Source organism: Malaclemys terrapin, chromosome 3, assembly GCF_027887155.1.
Source record: "Malaclemys terrapin pileata isolate rMalTer1 chromosome 3, rMalTer1.hap1, whole genome shotgun sequence".
Taxonomy (NCBI): domain Eukaryota; kingdom Metazoa; phylum Chordata; order Testudines; family Emydidae; genus Malaclemys; species Malaclemys terrapin.
The window spans coordinates 64,890,130-64,909,986 of record NC_071507.1 but is presented as its reverse complement, the minus strand read 5'-3'; the positions used below and the strand labels follow the sequence as shown (position 1 = coordinate 64,909,986).

At 38.1% G+C, this 19,857-nt stretch overlaps 1 protein-coding gene across 1 annotated transcript in view; it reads left to right on the top strand.

Annotated features, from left to right (window-relative positions):
- The window catches only part of BIRC6 (baculoviral IAP repeat containing 6), a 310,956-nt gene that overhangs the window by 55,854 nt on the left and 235,245 nt on the right, over nt 1-19,857 (top strand). The window contains 9 exon segments of the mRNA XM_054021501.1: nt 875-1,006; nt 4,303-4,434; nt 4,743-4,921; nt 7,370-7,500; nt 7,972-8,133; nt 8,244-8,375; nt 8,714-8,811; nt 13,135-13,282; nt 19,367-19,500. Coding sequence (XP_053877476.1) covers nt 875-1,006; nt 4,303-4,434; nt 4,743-4,921; nt 7,370-7,500; nt 7,972-8,133; nt 8,244-8,375; nt 8,714-8,811; nt 13,135-13,282; nt 19,367-19,500 — 1,248 coding nt within the window.

Sequence of the window (19,857 nt, the reverse complement as noted above, 5' to 3'; positions counted from 1 at the left end):
ACTTACATGTTGTCCTACTACTGGAATCTGATGATGCATTAAAAGAGAGTTGCAGTGTCAGACATAAATGACAGCGCTTCTGAGGTGTACAACAAATTTTCTTTTCTAAGTCAAAGGATTAAAAAAAAAAAGAGGTAGTTCTTCCAGGTCATAATTAGAAATTCAGTTTGCAGGTGTCCATGACTAAAGGGTGTCTGAGTGCCTTATTGTTTTAATTCATTATACAAATAGTAAAACTGGAGAGCTAAATAGGGTTTAACTAGAGCCGGGCAAATAACTCAATGTTACAATAATGTTTATTTAAATAAAAAATTGAATTAGATTCAGTTGTTACTCTTTTGTGTTAGTGTTCTATGAATTTATTTATTTATTTATTTATTTATTTATTTATTTTAACTGGTGAGAAGCTCATGGTACAGAATATTTGCAGCAATAAAAATGTGACTTTATGAAATGGAATATCTGCAATGGAAACCATTTAAGAGTTATACTTAGTCAGGGAACAGAAACATACCTATATGTCCAATCAAACTAACAAATACAGCTCTGATTTTCAATATCAAACATAAATAATTGTTTGAGAGCAATGTATTATTGGTAAAAAATTATTTGTCAAAAATAAAACTCAGACTGATAAACTGCTCACAAACAAATTGAGGACAGACTAACTTCATTTAATAAATCATGTGTTCTGTTCTAATTTTAGTACTAAGGGGAGTTGGTCAGCAGCTTTAGGATTTTTTTAGTAGAGATGATTTCAGTGAATTTTGAGCAAAAACTTAAATCATAAATCTGCTATAGAAGTTAATGTTTCTGGTTTTCATTAACACTACACAATGTTTACCAAATCTTTCTAATATTTTTTATTTTCCAGAAGCAGCAGTAGATAGACAGATTACCTTTCCTTTATCTCCAGCTCATAGTATTGAAATGGAAAGAAATGGAAAACCAACACTGGTTGAATTGAATGAAGAAATGCAGAACATGGATGTAGAGGAATCACAATGTGAGTTTAATATGGTTATTTCCCTCCGGAAACTATTATATGAAAAATCTTCAGAGATCACATTGGAACGTCTATGTAAATATTTTCAAGTAATTTAAAATAAAAAAAAAAACCGCACATCCTTTAAGTTTATGCTGGTCAACCCTATTCAGTACATTTGGCAGTTGCTCCTTTCAGTGGAGACTATACTTCGCTGTTGAAAGCAAAAATTAACTGGTGGCGACTTTGATTTTTGGTATTGTTAAATCAAGGTTTTATTTTAATTTAGAAATTATGCTATAGATCATTTTAGCAGCTGTCAAGCCGCTCTGTCATGTCTTCCACTGCAACATGGTTTTAAGTGTTGCTTGAGTTAGTTTTCACGGAAAGTGACCTTTTTTCATTGCATATCTTATTTTCCTTAGTTTTAGCATCAATGCCTTCAAAACTTAAAATATCCAGTAAAAAATTCCTAGCTAGTCACACTAACTTTACAGCCTTATCAAACTCACTCAGTCCTTTCCTCATCTAGCTCATTACAGCAGCTTTCCCCCCAAAACTTGAGAGAAAGTGTCTGGAAGGATATCAAATTAGATCTGTGAAGGGGTGACTAGTGCCTAGAAGTAAGTGTTGGGACTGAATAAGTGTCAAAAAAACCAAACTTCTGTCACTTACTCCTTCAAGCTAAGTCTTACTTTCCTTCTTTCTTTGCTTCATGTGGTGACCAGGTTTTCAAAGAGAAAACCAGGATACTATTGCAAGGTGTGTTTGAGATAAGGGAAAAGTTTTGGAGAGGAGGGTGTCAGTGGTGGGGAGGAGGCACGCACAGAGGTGGGCAGATTAGAATTTCAGTACATGGAAGGAGAGAAAAAGCTTCTGAAGTTTGTCCTATTCTCTCCTTATCCATCTACCCACCCCTCATTCCCTTTACCTGCTGTCCTGTCCTTTTGAAAATTGAGGTTTGTTTATTAAATCAGGATGGGAGAAAATATTTACCTCTGTACTTGTCTCTTTGCTATTTCTCCCAGCCCATCATTCTATTTTCTGTGTTAATTCTGATGTTCTGCTTCAATTTTCCGATCACCTCTCATTCATTACTTATTTCTTGCTGTCTTCCGTCTGTTTTCAGTTTCTAACTTTCTGTGCTTTCCTTGCCTTTTTTGTGTCTTCTACATGCTCCTGCCTCATTTTTCCTTCCTATCCCCACTCATTTGTTTACAAATATGCTAATTGTTATTGCCAATCCCTCAACCCATATCATCAGCTGCCTCACTTTCTTCTCCTGCTGCCATTTATTGGAAGCCTGGTGTGCCCTCCTCCTTAACTCTTGTCACATTTCCTCACTTTGCCAAGGAAGATGGGGGGTGGAGAGAAATATAGGGAATATGAGTGAATCTAACTGGGGATGCTTCTCAACCTGAGACATTGTCTTCTGTGGCTTTAGGCAACACAGAATTCTTGATCCTCTGAGAACTCATCTGTGATATTCCATCTGTGCTAGTATGCTACTGCCTGCGGGCCTCTACAAGCTGTGAGTTAGTGAGCTGGAACAGCACCAGTTGCTGTTTTGTTTGAGACAGAGTAGGTAAGCTCAGACAGCAAGGTGGGTTAGTGGGAGGAAGCCCCTACTTTACAGTCAAGATTTTGAAGCATCAGTTTTGGGACATTGTTGGTAAGTGACACAGGATTTTTTTTTAATTAGTTATGAATTGATCCTTTATACTTTAAATGTACCTCTGACTGCATTTAATATAACCATTACTTGGATGTAATAAGGACTGATTAATGTTTAAAAGTACATCACAGTTTCACTTTTATAATTTCACAAGAATGGAAAGTACCATTGCAATATTCTTGTCACCTCTGATCTGATTGTTTCAATAAACATCAAGGGTTTTTTATGGCCTTGCTTGTGGCTGACACTGGTACTTTCAGCCTCAACTGGTAAAAAAAAATATTCTATACTCTTACATGAAGCAGCAATTAGAATACAACTCAGATTACATATGCTTATTCTAGGATTACCTCTTTCTAAATAGTTCTACACTTCAGGTAGTGGTAATGTGTAAAAAGCTTAGTAATTGCAATTGCTATTTATACTGAGATCCCACTTGAACGTCCCAGTAAGGTTCAAAGTGCCCTATTGTGCGAGGTGCTATCCAAATGTTTACAAATATGTGGTTTTTCCCTAAGAATTGACAGTCTCTCAACTTCATTGTATAAAAATGCTTGCATCATTCTTCTCTGAAGCTCTTCCGTTTCATTGCTAATATCTGCTTTTGTTGTCATTCTTTTTTCCCAAAGTTTATTTGTAATATGACAACAGAAAAATGAGGATTTGCAATGCAGATGTTGACTGACTGTAACTTCAAACATGGTTTTAGTATTTTAGAGCTCTGCGCATATACGAAATTTATATCCGCGGATGTGGATATCCACAGATCTAAAGTGGATATCAGAGTAGTTGCAAGGGTCTACGAGCAATAGCAGCAGCGAAAGCAGCCGCACATCTGGCTGCCGCTTGCAGGAGCCAGCGTTCTGCATGGGCAGCAACTCCGGCATGACTCAACCGACCCCAACCCCGCCCACTGTGATGAGTACCAGGCTCAGTGGCTTGCACGCTCCCAGACTAGCGTGCCCAGGGACAGCTGCTGCTGAGCCTGGTACACCCCCCCCCCCCCCCCCAGTGGGCAAGGCTGGGAGCAGTTCAGCCATGCCAGAGGAGCTGCCTGTGCAGAGCGCTGGCTCCTGCAAGCGGCAGCCAGATGTGCGGCTGCTTTTGCTGCTGCTATTCCCAGTAGAGCCCTGCAGCTCCTCGGCTATCCAGGGATATAAATTTGGTATTTGTGCAGGGCTCTTAAGTATTTGCATTGGAGTGATCCCATCTCCCTCATTTTGTCTTATTTAAATTGACATTTTCATCTGCTGCCAATGAAATCTAACATGAGCTTTTTTTTTTTTTTTAATTAGGACCTGTGATAGTTGGGCTCAAACCACTCTATCAGTTCACCATTCTACAGGCCATAAACTTGTGCAGAATTTTGATATTCTTTCCAGAGCATCAGCTGTGTTACATGTACAGTATATCTGAAAACTGTACTTTTTTGAGAAACTTTCTGAAAATTAAAAGTACATAATTTGACTTACAACATAGCTTAGTTATTTCTTAAATAGGTGTCAGCTCACCTATCTTGCAGTCTAAATTGAAGTTTAATATCTATCCATTTAATTTATGAAAATGAATAACTTATTTTGTAACCTAACCTTATTTGATGAGGCCATATCCATGCTACTTAAATCATGTTGTGTTTTTTAAGGTCTACGGTTGTGTCCATTTTTAGAGGATCATAAAGAAGACATACTATGTGGTCCAGTATGGCTGGCTACTGGACTGGATCTGTCAGGACATGCTGGGATGTTGACATTAACAAGTCCAAAGCTTGTTAAAGGTAAATTCATTTATTACCATATCTCTCTAAAATGTGCATTACTAGAGTATACCCAATACTTCTGAATCGAGCGATTTTGGTTAGGATTTATCAGATTAATTCCCCATAAGACCATGTTAATTATGGACCACTTACACCATATAAATCCATGTTTAAATGCCTGTTCTTTAATGCCTAGCATTTATACTGAATTACTAAAAAATACTTACTTAACTCAGGTGGTTGTGAATTTTAGCCATCAAATTAAAATCTCTTCAATTTGATATAGTACCGATGTAGAAGCTCTTTCCTCTTTTTGTTTTTTCCAGGTATGGCTGGGGGCAAGTACCGTTCATTTTTAATCCATGTTAAAGCAGTGAATGACAGAGGAACAGAAGAAATTTGTAATGGTGGAATCCGGCCTGTTGTAAGGATGCCATCTCTAAAACCTCAAAGTAGTAAAGGGAATTCTCTTGCTTCATTGTTGGCCAAAGTTGCAGCAGGCAAGGTATTGAATAATTAACATAGTTGTAGCTATATTTTATGTATATTAAAGCTTCAGAATCACTTGTATAAATTGCCATTTTGGAAATGAAAGGTCTCTTATACAGTTACCATAAGAGACTTAAAACAAATCCTAGTGAAGTTTTGATTATATAAGTTTTATACCTACCAGAACTGTAGTTTAGGATCTTGTTTTTCTAGCAAGAGGTGTGATAACTGTTAAACAGTAAAAGATCCATTCTCTCACTCAAGTCTTCTAGGCCTCCCATTGTTCTTAGAACTCTCTCTGTATCTAAGTGCACCAGCTGTATACCTCCTTAAATCCCTTCTTTGCTGAACCGTACCTGTAATCCAGTGGAGTTTAAAAAAAACAAACACACACATACCCCAACACTTTTTATCTAAAAAAAATCCTACATTAAAAGAATGTTATTAAGGCTACAAAGTCAAGCACTAAAAATATAAGAAACGCCAGTATTTAGGTTGCCTGCGTAACCTTTTTTGAGCTCCCTTGTGCCTGCATTATGGTAGTCTTTAGTTACATGATCACATATTATATTTTCCTAACTTGGCTTTGCAACCTTAAACAAAAATCCTATATTAAAACAACCTTATTTGCCTAGATTAAAAAAAAGAAAATATTTTATTGTGTTGACCCATATTGACACTCACAAGGGTCATCAGCAGGCTAGGAACCTTTAGATCCACCACACAGTCCTCTGCCTCTTGAACTGATGGAGTAACTGTGATAGGTTGTCATCCTTCATTTAGATCAGCACTAGAGAAGGGTAGGACACTTTTTTTTGCCAGTCGGTTTCACAGATTTGCTGACAGCAGAGATCTGGTGAGTTTCAGGAATCTTGAAGCCCGTTCCAAGCTTTGGACGGGAGTGTTCTATAGTGGGCACAGACTCTTCTGCCCATTCCCCTCCAAACATCACCCCTTTCTGTTCCATACCCTCTAGCTTGTTCCTGTCTTCCCTGTCCCTGATGCCTTGTCATAGTCCCATGCTCCTCACCTAGCCAGCCCCAATTTCTAGTTCTTGAGTTTCTCTTCCCAGTCTACTTGCCCATATAGTCCCAGTTCCTCTCCCTGTGACTCCTTAACTGATCTGTCGGTCTCTCCTCCACCCTGCCCACATTCCTGGTTCCCATGTGCTCCTTGGCCAGTATCTCCCCTCCAACCTCTGCTCCTTATCCCAGATTTGGCAGGTCAGTCATTCTCCCTGGTTCCCAGTCAGCCAGTCTTTCTCTCCTAACTGCAAATCCCAGTCCCGTCCCAATTTCCTCCTCCCCTTTCCCTGTCGCAGCGTCCATTCCCTCTCCTCATGGCTTTTTGTCCCAGCTTATTCTGCCTTTACAGGTCAGGCTCTTGTTCCCTCTGTTTGAATTAGGTAGCTTCATTGTCCATGCTGCCAGGCCATGGAGAGCACAGTAGAGACAGATCTGCATGCTGTCAGTTCAAGTGTCCAGACCTGGCACAGCCAACCCAAGTCCAGAGCTTCAGTTGCAGGGAAAGTCTGCCTTAGTCCTTGGCTGAAGCGGGGATTTTCACAGAGACAGTGAGAGTCAGAAGGCCATCCCTTGACAAATTTCAAGCCCCTGCTCCAAAGCATGAAGGCACTAGAGCTTGACAAAGAAGAGGATGCTAAAATTAAACATTCAGGGGGTGGAGGTGGAGAAACACCATATTCTTCCCTCATCTAATTCTCAGGAAACAGCTGAACAGTCTTGGCTAATTTTTCAAAAAAACTCACCCTGAATCACACTCCTAACATGGAAAACTTCAACACAAATGGTTGAAGTTTGGCAGTTATAAGCAGTTGACAATGGTATCTCACAATGGGAAGTTTCAGGCAGATTTAATAATAGCAAGGCTATCAGCTCCACCTATAATATATAATAAAATTGCTCTGAGATCTGACCAGCTTCTCATATTTTGTTCTTGAAGTATTCCATCTGTCTGAACTGTTGTCTAGCTTAGATTTTTTTTGGGTTGGGGCGGACCATTGTCAGTCTTAGTGCCAGTTACATGGATGGCCATCAGTAAATAAACTACCTGAAATTACCCCTCAACTTTTATCCTAACAAAGCAGTTAAAATAAGCTAGAAATCTCCTTCTTTTGGTTTCCAAGCTGAAACATTCCATGATCACCAGCAGGGCTTTTTCAAGTGGGGTTTTTTACTTTTGGAACTTATTCCTCTTTATGGTCTCACACCTTGAGTCTGGGGATCTTTAGGGCACAAATGAAACTTGTTTAGCTTAGTTTTTAGCTTAAAAAAAAAGCTAGAATATGCTCAATGTCTACACGGTACCATTAACAAGTAATAAATATTTCTGAATTTAAATTACACATCACTTTCCTTCATTTATGCATCTTGTTCAGATGAATCATGAGTGCTATAACTCTTGAAACCAATTATTATTATTTTTTTTCTTTCTGACATGTCAGGAAAAGTCATCCAATAAAATTGAAGCCAGCAATTCTTCAAGAAAATCAGACAATCTGCGAGGGTGTGACTTACTTCAAGAGGTCTCTGTAACTATTAGAAGATTTAAAAAAACTTCTGTTTCAAAGGAAAGGTTAGTCTCTCTGTAAACATGTTTTATTTAAATGTTTAGGTTTTTAACTTCATTATTTATGACAAATCATAATCTGAAAGTTGGTATTTGTTGCTAAATTTAATTGACAGGAAAATGATTTAAAAATGTAAAATGGTCATATATGGATCTTAAATCTTCATACTGTGTAAACTGCAGTGGGATATCAGAATATTCTTTTCACTTAAAGAATGCCATAAATGTGTATGATTAGACACATTCTGGTAGTGAGAAATTTTTCTGGCCTTCAAATGCAAATGTATCTAGCAGGGATTTGTGTTGCACTGCTGTAAACTAGAGCATTGTAATGAATCAGACTTCACTTTTTGAGGAAAAATCTTTCCCCATTCTTAGCTTATAGGTTGCCTAGTTTTTAAACAAAACTTAGCACTAAGTATCAGTTTTACTTGAACAGTTCAACTTTTTTTCTGTTACTAATCTCTTCTTCTTTAGAGTTCAACGCTGTGCCATGTTACAGTTTTCAGAGTTCCATGAAAAACTTCTTAACACACTTTGCAAAAAGACAGATGATGGTCTGACCACAGAACATGCTCAAAGCCTTGTGTTAGATACCTTGTGTTGGCTGGCAGGAGTGCAATCAAATGGACCTGCCAGGTAGAAGAGATATTTCAATTAACTGCATGTAGTTACTCTTCAATATCAAATTTCCTAAATATAAAAGCTTATATAATTCTCCAAAGTACCTTCTTTTTTTTCTTTTTCAGCTCAAAGGATGGGAATGAGAGCCTACTTTCTAAAACACGTAAATGTCTTTCTGATATAATACGTGTGTGCTTCTTTGAAGCAGGGCGGAGCATAGCCCACAAATGTGCACGATTTCTAGCACTATGCATAAGGTTGGTGATTTATTTTTAAGTTTGTGTAATACATGTTCTGAGGCTAATTCTATTTAGAATTTACTTGTTTTTGTTATTCCTTGTAGTTAAATGTGCAAAATAATTTGATATGGTGGGAGTTAGAAAAGTTAATATACTAGTCATTCACCTGGGAATACATATGCTCAAATATGTTTACAAGGGAAGTGAGAGCCTCTCTCAACTAATTTTAGTTTCCCTGATGGAAAAATGTTTACAACAAACTCCTTAGAATATTTGATGCAATGGTATCATAATGCTTAGGGATTACAAGAGGAATGAAATATGAACTTTCATAGAGCATTTGTTTTTTTTGCTAGTAATGGCAAATGTGACCCAAGTCAGCAGGGGTTTGGATCTGTTCTTCTGAAGGCTTTGCTTGACAATATATCTTTTCTACCTGCTGCTGCAACTGGGGGTATGTATAAAATATCTTTGCTGTCATAAGCATATTGCATACCTATATTAGATAAGTTTTCCCTCACTTCTGTTTGATAGAAGAACAATTCTATTTGATTAGTATGAATTGCTTTTTGCCAAGTCTGTGAAATACCCATCTATTAATGTTCCATTTCAGAAGCATGCCTCTTCTATTTAAATTAGTTTAGAGACCTGATTTTTATAATGTTGTTGTTTTCTAAAGCAGAATGCCTAGTGTTACCAACAAGGATTTGATTTAATAAGTAGAGACCTCAGGATCATTTAGCTTGATTGGATTTATTTAGATAACTAATTAGACAGCACATAAGAGTATAGTTACCACAGTCTGAGAACCAATCCTACATCCAGTGACAAGTAGCTTGCACTCTTTGATAGGTTCATGGGTCAACAGGCTCCCCTTGTCACTGTAAAATTAATTTTAGTGACACTAATTTAATTACAAGCAAAAAAGCTGTAAGCAAAATATAAAAACGTAAGAACGTCCATGCTGGGTCAGACCAAAGGTCCACCTAGTCCAGAATCCTGTCTTTTGACAGTGGCCAATGCCAGGTACCCTTGAGGGAATGAACAGAACAGGTAATCATCAAATGATCCATCCCCTGTCCCCCATTCCTAGCTTCTGGCAAACAGAGGTTAGGGACACCGTCCCTGCCCATCCTGGCTAATAGCCATTCATGGACCTATCCTCCATTAATTTATCTAGTGCTTTTTTGAACCCTGTTATAGTCTTGGCCTTCACAACATCCTCTGTCAAGGAGTTCTACAGGTTGACTGTGCATTGTGTGAATAAATACTTCCTTTTATTTGTTTTAAACCTGCTTCCTATTAATTTCATTTGGTGGCCCCTTGTTCTTGTGTTATGAGAAGGAGTAAATAATACTTTACTTTCTCCACACCAGTCATGATTTTTATAGGCCTCTATCATATCCTTCCCCCCCCCCCCCACCCCCGCTACCCCCTCCTTAGTCGTCTCTTTTCCAAGCTGAAAAGTCCCAGTCTTCTTAATCTCTCCTCATACGGCAGCTGTTCCATACCCCTAATCATTTTTGTTTCCCTTTTCTGAACCTTTTCCAACTTCAATATATCTTTTTTGAGATGGGCGACCACATCTCCACGCAGTATTCAAGTTGTGGGTGTACCATGGATTTATATAAAGGCAATATGATATTTTGTGTCTTATTATCAATCCCTTTCTTTAATGAGTCCCAACATTCTGTTTGCTTTTTTGACTGCCGCTGTACACTGAGTGGATATTTTCAGAGAACTATCCACAATGACTCCAAGATCTCTTTCTTGAGAGGTAACAGCTAATTTAGACCCCATCTTTTTATATATGTATAGTTAGGATTATGTTTTCCAATGTGCATTACTTTGCATTTATCAACATTGAATTTCATCTGCCATTTAGTTGCCCAGTCACATAGTTTTGAAAGGTTGTTTTGTAGCTCTTCGCAGTCTGCCTGGGTTTTAACTATCTTGAGTAGTTTTGTATCATCTGCAAATTTTGCCACCTCACTGTTTACCCCTTTCTCCAGATCATTTATGAATGTTAAATAGGACTGGGCCCAGAACAGACCCCTGGGGGACACCACTATTTACGTCTCTCCATTCTGTAAACTGACCATTTATTTCTACCCTTTGTTTCCTTTCTTTTAATCAGTTACCAATACACGAGAGAACCTTCCCTCTTATCCCATACTTTGCTTAAGAGCCTTTGGTGAGGGACCTCATCAAAGGCTTTCTGAAAGTCTAAATATACTATATCCACTGGATCCCCCTTTTCCATATGCTTGTTGACCCCCCTCAAAGAATTCTAGTAGATTGGTGGGGCATGATTTCCCTTTACAAAAACCATGTTGACTATTCCCCAACAACTTATGTTCATCTATGTGTTTGACAATTTTGTTCTTTACTATAATTTTAACCAGTTTGTTTGGTACTGAAGTCAGGCTTACCAGCCTATAATAGCCTGGGTCACCTCTTGAGCCCCTTTTAAAAATTGGCATCCCATTAGCTATCCTCCAGTCACTTGGTACAGAAGCTGATTTAAATGATAAGTTACAGACTACAGTTAGTAGTCCTTCAATTTTACATTTGAGTTCCTTTAGAAGTCTTGGGTGAATACCATCTGGTCCTGGTGAGTTATTACTGTTTAGTTTATCAGTTTGTTCCAGAATCTCCTCGAATGACACTTCAATCTGGGACAGTTCCTCAGATTTATCACCTAAAAAGAATGCTCAGGTTTGGGAATATCCCTCTCATCCTCAACCATGAAGACTGATGCAAAAAATTCATATAGTTTCTCCGCAATGGCCTTGCTGTCCTTGAGTGCTCCTTTAGCATCTCGATCATCCAGTGGCCCCACTGGTTGTTGAGCAGGCTTCCTGCTTTTGATGTACTTTAAAAATTTTTTTTGCTATTACTTTTTGAGTCTTTGGCTAGCTGTACTTCAAATTCTTTTTTGGCCTTCCTAATTATATTTTTACACTTCATTTGCCAGAGTTTACGCTCCTTTCTATTTTCCTCACTAGGATTTAACTTCCACTTTTTTTAAAGGATGCCTTTTTGCCTCACCACTACTTTTACTTTGTTTTTTAGCCACAGTGGCTCTTACTATGTTTTTTAATTTGGGGTATACATTTAAGTTGAGCCTCCTATTATGGTGTCTTTAAAGAGTTTCCATGCAGCTTGCAGGGATTTTACTTTTGGTGCTGCTCCTTGCACCGAATGCGTACATATGCCACCTGCCCATACGCAGGTAATCATACATTCTGCATTGGGTGCAATAAATTGGGTAGCCCTTGCTCTATTGCTGGACTGCCTACATTCTCTTTTTGCTCCTGCAGCTGGTTCCTTTGTTGTTGCTTTGTTTTGATCAGGGGAGGTTTTTAAGCTTAAGTTTCAGGAATGTTAAGTGTATGTAACACCACCCAGCCCCCTCACAACTCTCCTGCAAAACTCCTGTTAGCCGTTCTTGTTCACTAGCTTCTCTGGTTGCTTAGGAGCGGGCTTTTTAAAGCCTTGGTCTTCCTGAGTAGCCCCACCCCCTAGTTAAGGGTTGATGGGTGCTAAAGGGCTTAGGGATCAAAGCCTGGTTAAGAAGCTCTCATCCTTGCCTAGCAGGCCGCACCCACATGGTGTCCCCCTCCCCCCCCCAACAAACAGACCACATGGTATATTTCAGTCGAGCAGCAAGCACACAACAGACAACAAACTTACCCCAAGTGTCACCCAACCTCCTCCTTCACCTGGAGAAGTCACTCACAAAACTCCCCTGTTAGCTGCTCCTGTCTATCTAACACTAATTTCGTTAAAATTACATAACTAGCAAATAAAGCATGTGTTAGAATCTTTGCTTTTTAGCCATGTATCTTAAGTGGCGAAGTAGAATTACTGCAGAAACTGTAACTATTTGTAACAAAATCAAAGCCTTAAAGGTTACTTCTATTCAAGTGTATAAGATAAAAATGTCAGTCTTCATCATGTATTAACTGATTTAGATTTTCCTTTGCTTTTTTCATACAGTTGCCAAGCTGTATGACATGAGTTACTTTTCTAGTTGCTGAGGTAACAGACATTCGAAAATAGAGGTATCAGGATTGCTAATTTAGGAAAAATGCATTGGATTGCATGGAATTAGGTTAATGTAATGTACATAAAGTTTCCTGAAACCTTCCAAAAAACAAAATCTAGCATTTGATTTTTCCAATAACTTAACCTTCTTGACCAAGTTAGAGTTGTCAAGAAACATAGTTCTTAAAGTAAAAAACGGAACCCCCCCTATTTTCCCCCCCCCCCAAATATACTTACAGCTTTGTGTGCTGAAACAGCATTATCTTTAATAACTGTAGCCGGCTTGCTCGCTACAGTTTAAACAGTATTCTTAAGGATGAATCATACACACCTTCTAGTTGCAGAACACGAGCATAAATCATGTACGCATTAGAAAGACAGCATTGATGTATAGTGCTGCTACGTAAATAAAACATGGTTATGTGTTTCTCTCTCCTGATATCCTGAATATATAGTTTTGCTAATTATGGCATACTATACAATTAATAACTATATATATTAGTATAGTATATAATATATATGATATATAACATATGAGACTCTCTCTCTATGTATGTATGGTACAACTAGAAAAACTGAGCAACTGTTATACAAAAAAGAGAAAAGGGTCAGTTACATCAAATGTTAAGTTTCTACATCTGTGAATGAATGAACATTAATGTAATTTTTTTTGAATGCAATATTAGCCATATTTCTGTTGAATTGAAATTCCTGTTCCCCTCTTTAGGATCTGTGTACTGGTATTTTGTATTGCTGAATTACGTGAAGGATGAAGATTTGGCAGGATGCAGTACAGCTTGTGCATCCTTACTAACTGCTGTGTCCAGGCAGTTGCAGGACAGGCTAACACCCATGGAAGCTTTACTTCAAACAAGGTATTGAGAGGAAAATATGGAGTTGTATGCACATTTTCTTGTAAGCACGCTGTTTACTCAAATTTAAAAAAAATGTTTATCATTTTGAATGATCTTCTTGGACACTGTCAAGTAACATTGTTTCTTTCCATATTTTGTAGTACTGGTACAAGTATGATCTGGCTCTTTTTTCTTCTGATCTTAATTTTTATGTGTGTTTTTGAAAAGTTGAAACGAACATGGCTGTTCAACAGATTCATTTTGCAATATTTTGTTTTATGTGCAAGCATTGATTAACACAGCTCTGTGAAATGTTGTTTAACTGGTGCAGAGACAAGAAGGGAATTAGTAATTGTGTCTGTTTAAAGTGTTCAAATACAAATATATGTTGTGTGATATTTTTTGCAATGCATCTGTTCACCAACATTTCTCTAACAGACCAAAGGATTTCCTATTTTAAGTATGTGAAAGGAATCCAATGCTTTGGCTTGACAGAATTCGACTTTTACTTTTTCTAATTTCAACAGATAATATCAATTGTTTATTTTTAAGCATTTTTAAAGATTTTTACTATTGACATTTTCACAGTTGGGGGAAATTGGAGTAGGATCAGACAACAATTAGACATTCAGATTCAAAAAGTTAAAACATTATAATCGTTCATGCAAATTGTCAACATTGCTTGTCCAAATATGCAGAGTAAATCCCTTTAAACTCTAAGTTTCCAAGCATCATTTTTCCCCCCCTTTTCCGATCTGTAAATTTCAATTATTGATGGAAATATTTTTTCATCTGTATGTGTGTATGGTGAAATCAATATTAACTGACATTTACTGATAAAAAAAAATTTAATCCTTCCATCCTAAATATACTGTTGTAAATTGGGGAGTGCACAGGACCCTGCAAATTCTTGCAGTTCATTGCTCAGTCCACCATATTTTTTAAATGCTGGTACCAAAGGACAAATTCCAGGTCTAAAAACTCCCTGTAAAAATGGGTCCATGTATAAATTAAATAGCAGTATTATTCCAGGCTGTGGTGGTGGTTGGTCTTTTTAGTGCAAGCGATCTATCTGGTCAACTTCTGCAGAGTGTGGGAGGGATATCAAGGAAACTGGTGTTGACAATTCCGTAGGTTGCACTTTCCTGTAGCCCATTCCCGTGCAATGGAGCACTGTACTGTTGGAGGTACTTCTTGCAGATTGTGACAATTGTTGTTTGTTTTGCCACTATGTTAGTCAAGCTTATTAAAAATGTGAAGGGTCTGAATAGAGGAGGAATTACAGAGGATCCTGAGTCTCTAGATGGAAATCTATAAATCCCGCAGGCTGGCACTGAAAGGGATATAACCTCGAAATCTGGTCAGTTAAGACTGAATTAGTTTCAGGCATTATACCTACATCTGTGTTCCCACCAACATTTTCTCCCGCATTGAATGAAATTGACTGGACAGTATTTTGTGTGCAGTGTAGTTGTAGACGTGTCCCAGGATATTAGAGACACAAGGTGGGTAAGGTAATATCTTTTATTGGACCAACTTCTATTGGTGAGAGACTAGCTTTCAAGCTACACAGAGCTAAAGAAGAGCTCTGTGTTCTTCAAAAGCTTGTCTCCTTTACCAATAAAAGATGTTACCTCATCCACCTTGTTTCTCTAGACAGTATTTTGTCAAAGAAAGTAAATTGGAAAAATCTGAAAAATATTTTTCTTTCAATATTCGATATTAACTTGTAACAAAAGGAGGTAAAATATTAATACAATGACTTCTTTAGTTTGACACTGTCACTTTTAAGGTTCCAGACTCTCATTCCATCTGGTAGTTGAGCTGTTCCTTAGAAGCAGGCTATGTTCTTAATCAGTGCTTACAAACATTCTATTACCGTGGTTTAACAGGAGCTGGGAGGGGGGCATTGAAACATCAGTTTTCTTTTTTTGTCACCTCAACATCAAACTACTGTAATGTATGATACTTGGGGCTGCATCTGGAGATGAAAGTTAGAGAAGAACCTAACTGACTGCATGTCAGGCAGAGCTTCATGAAGAGAGCTCGTTGTTGGGTGAAAAACAAGATCCACTTCAGTGTATGTTTAAACAGTGTCTTTTAGCCTTCATTTTGCATGTTTTAAGACAATGCTATTATCACCAATGAATTATATATACACAAAAAACAGCTAAGGCAAGAAAGATAATTGATCAAGTTACTTCTCCTGGGGACAGGGCAACTCTTGTCAAATCTCTGATTGCTGCTGTGTTCTTCCCCTCTGTTTTCTCTACTTATCTTTTATCTCTTATTCCATAACTTTGCACAGACTCAGCTTATCCAGTAACCTCATCTGTGTACCTATCTATTCTAATCCCCCCCCACTAAAACATTCTTCTGCACAAACCCCAGTAACTAACCTAAACTAATATGTTTTTGCCTATCCCACTAAAACTTACTTGTATCATATATGACTTACTTATGTCATCTATTCTCTGCTATCATCATCTCTGGCTTAAACTAGTTGTTTTTATTTTATTACTCTGTTTTTGTGGCTCTGGGTTTTTACTGGTTAGCTTGTTTTATTAGGAGGGGCTAGGGGGCACCTGAAATTGTTAAAAATTCTTTCATGACGCTCAGCTTTACTCTGCTCTTTACTCGGACCAAGGTTTTTTGCAAATAAACCACACAAACCATGTTACATGGTTTGCACAACTCTGAAGCTGTTTCAGCTACATTCTGAAATGCCGCGTTAGCAAAGACGCATACAAAAGCAAAAATTCCTTCATGTTTTCTTAATTATAATATTCATTTCTTTAACATTAGAGTGTGTGTGTGTGTATAGATAGATAGATAGATATACACATTATATATATCTGCTGGTGTTCCTTAGCTCATCTCAACTGCAGAGGTATTGGAAAGGAAGAGAGATGGTCTCAGGTAACAGGGTCCCTGGACATCTAAGGTTTTCTAGGTTAAAAAATATATATATGTATTTGACTAAAACAAGACATTACATAGCTTTCTAACGCCATGCTAGTGATGCTCTGTGATCTTTGAATGCTGCCTGTTAGTTTCCAATCAGCGTTTAAGGTATCCGTTTTAACCTAGAAAACCTTAGATGTCCAGGGACCCTGTTACCTGAGACCATCTCTCTTCCTTTCCAATACCTCTGTAGTTGAGATGAGCTAAGATACACATTATATATATCTGCTGGTGTTCCTTAGCTCATCTCAACTGCAGAGGTATTGGAAAGGAAGAGAGATGGTCTCAGGTAACAGGGTCCCTGGACATCTAAGGTTTTCTAGGTTAAAACGGATACCTTAAACGCTGATTGGAAACTAACAGGCAGCATTCAAAGATCACAGAGCATCACTAGCATGGCGTTAGAAAGCTATGTAATGTCTTGTTTTAGTCAAATACATATATATATTTTTTAACCTAGAAAACCTTAGATGTCCAGGGACCCTGTTACCTGAGACCATCTCTCTTCCTTTCCAATACCTCTGCAGTTGAGATGAGCTAAGGAACACCAGCAGAAGCATCTTTCTCATCACATCTACAGACATCACAGCCTTTGTTATGAGCTGTTACTCTTCTCCTTGGCATTCCCAGTGTGGCTTTACCTATTAATCAAAGCAAACTTGCTGCCTTTTTCTGCTGTTGAGATTTCACGCCCATGACGTATCATTCTCGTGTTATAAAATGTGTATAAAACAAAACTGCTTACATATTTAAAAAATCAGAAAATGAGGTTTTCCCTACTGACTTATTTGTAGAATGCTGCATGTTTACAAAGGTAAAGATGAATGTAATGGTATGTAGTTAAATTCAACAAAATATGAAATGTCATCTTTGTAGTATTCTAGGAGTCCCTTCAAATTACTGAGGTTAATGTACTTGCACGGTCTCCCCTTCTCCCACACTCTCTTAAATAATTCAAGTCAAATCATCATCAGGAAAAAGGTAGCATGTATGATGTGTAGCCACATTCTTTTTTTTTTTTGTAAATAAGATGACAACCACTGGTAAATTTTTTATTTTTTCCACTATGGAGCATTTTATGGAGTATATGTTCGATAGTATTCATAGTCTCTACAACTTCTGTGTCCTGTTTTTTCTCATCTCAACCATCAGTTGGTATAATACTTGGTAAATTAATGCTTAGCTTTCTATTGTCTGTGAGTGAGCAGATACACTTTTGGTGACTAGCTACTGCCGTGAGAAAAAGCCACATGAATAAATGCTTGAGAAGGGATAGTTCAAGTGGTGTACAACTATGAAGTGGGGATGGTTACTTATCCCTCTTGAGCTGCCAATGAATGTATATGGGGAAGGCGGAGTGTGTGTGTGTGTGTGTGTGTGTGTCAGTCACAGGTAGCCATCAATTAGCAGCTCAACCCTACTTCAGCTGAACCTTGCATGAGCTGTTAAATATCTCCAAAGTACTCCAGACTCTCTCTTCATTTCCACTATCACTGCTGTATTGCTGCTTTGATCCTGTGAATTTGATCCCAACTCAACATTGCTTAGCATAAGATCAGAGTTTTGTCAAATACACTTAAACATCATGTGGTCTTTACTTCTAGGGTGTCTCCTTTCCCCAAGCATTAGAAAGTACTAAATGATATTTTAAAACATTTCACATATGTAGCCACAACATAATGCTCTTGTCAGGAGATGCAGCTTTTTTTGTTCCCATGCTACACCTGTTGTTGACTACTTTTTCCATTAGGCAAATCAGTGCAATGACTTTCTCAATGCTAGCATCATCCCAAAGAAAAAAGACTTGTGCCATTGTAAAAGGACCTCATAATATCATCTTTGATAGCAAACAGTCTGTCCATGCAAAGTATGGTGGTCTGACTTTTGGGGCTGTGTGGAACAGTACATGTAGAGACCTTGGATGACAGAATGATGATCATATCCATACTAAACATGTTGAACTTTCTGTCTCCTTCATTACCACCTACTTCATGTGGTGAAGCTCTCTGAGCACAGACTGGTCAGTTTCATCACTGCTGTTCAGTAATGGGCAGCAATGAAACTTATAAGAATCATGTCAATTTCAGTCAACAGTTGCCAGGGTTCCAGAGTTTCTGGCATGGCAGAGATGCTGTGCTGACTGCCTTGGAATCAGGGATGCTGGTGCTTCCAGAATTCATGGACAGTCTGTGGAGGCTAGAAGTCTTGAGGGTCCCTAGACCTGGGGCAATCCCTATGATGGGGTGCCCCACAGCTGTGGACCCTGGAAGCCTGACCCAGGACTTCGACTCCCAGGCCAACTGATTCCTTGAGTTTGCCCAACTCTTGGGGTAGTGGGCTGCAAGAGTTGGGAAGCCCGAGGGTCCTCAGCTCCTTTGCAGTCTGTATGGCAGCACTGTCCCAAAATTGTGGACTCTGGGGTTCAAGCTCAAAGGTAAACCTCTAAGTGGGCTGCTGAGGAGCGAGGCAGGCGAGCTGGCAGGCAAGTTTTGAAACCTCACCTAGGTACTATTGGAAGATTAGTTAAAATCAATGTGTTTCTGCACAGTGTTTTGCTTTCAATGAATTGCTATTTTTCTGATGAAAACATGCTCCATCAGAACTTTTCCAACTAGCTGTCTTTGCCAGAGAGATGCAGGGCATGCTGAAAACACCATCTTTGTGGAAAACTGAATGGCTTTGGGTTTTGGGAGAAAAGTGGTATATCTTTACCAGCTGGCTGAGTTAAAGCAGTAATCTAATGTGTGAGTGTTTGTAAACTGCTATGCTGCTGGGTGGCGATTGGGCATATGAATTGTAATTCTTAAGGGTCTGTGGCTTTCTTATGTTTGAGAATATTTTCAAGACAATATTGTATTAAGTCTTAAAGACTGTTCTAATGACAGTTGCTTAGTCAAGATAGTAGGCTGTCCACCAGTGTGTGCCAATTTAGAGGATTTTGGTGAAATATGAATAATTGGTAACCTCAAAGATCCATTCATTAAATGAAAGGCATGTGAGTTTTAGTCCATTGAAATAATACAGCCAAGATCCTAAATGAACTACTTGGCTTTTTGTCTCTTTAAATTATTGAGAATGCATAGACTCATAGTTACAACTTGGTGTCTGAAGAAGTGTTAAACTGTCTTATTCTGTTTGCAGATATGGATTATATAGTTCACCTTTTGATCCAGTTCTCTTTGATTTGGAAATGAGTGGCTCTTCCTGTAAGAATGTATACAACAGCAGCATTGGTGTACAATCGGATGAAATTGATTTATCTGATGTTCTTTCAGGTATGCACACTTTAAATATTATACTTGATCTGAAACTTTTTAAAATAGTAACTCTTTTAAGAACAATATCTCCCCCCCTCCCCACTTATCGGTTTACTAAGCATTTAGTATTGTAGTCTTTAAGTGACTCTGTATTTTAACCTTTGATTAGATTTGTGAAAGTGTAAAACATTATCTTCAGAGAACTAAAAAGCACATATCTGTCTCTGTCTCTGAAAGTGACTTGCCTCAACTTGTTTGCATGACTTTTTAAAAATAATTGCTTTCATGCATAGAGTCTGGTTCATGACTCCTATGCTTTTTAGGTAGACACTTGTTTTGATGCTTTTTCAAATGTAGAGCCCAGGCATTATAGGA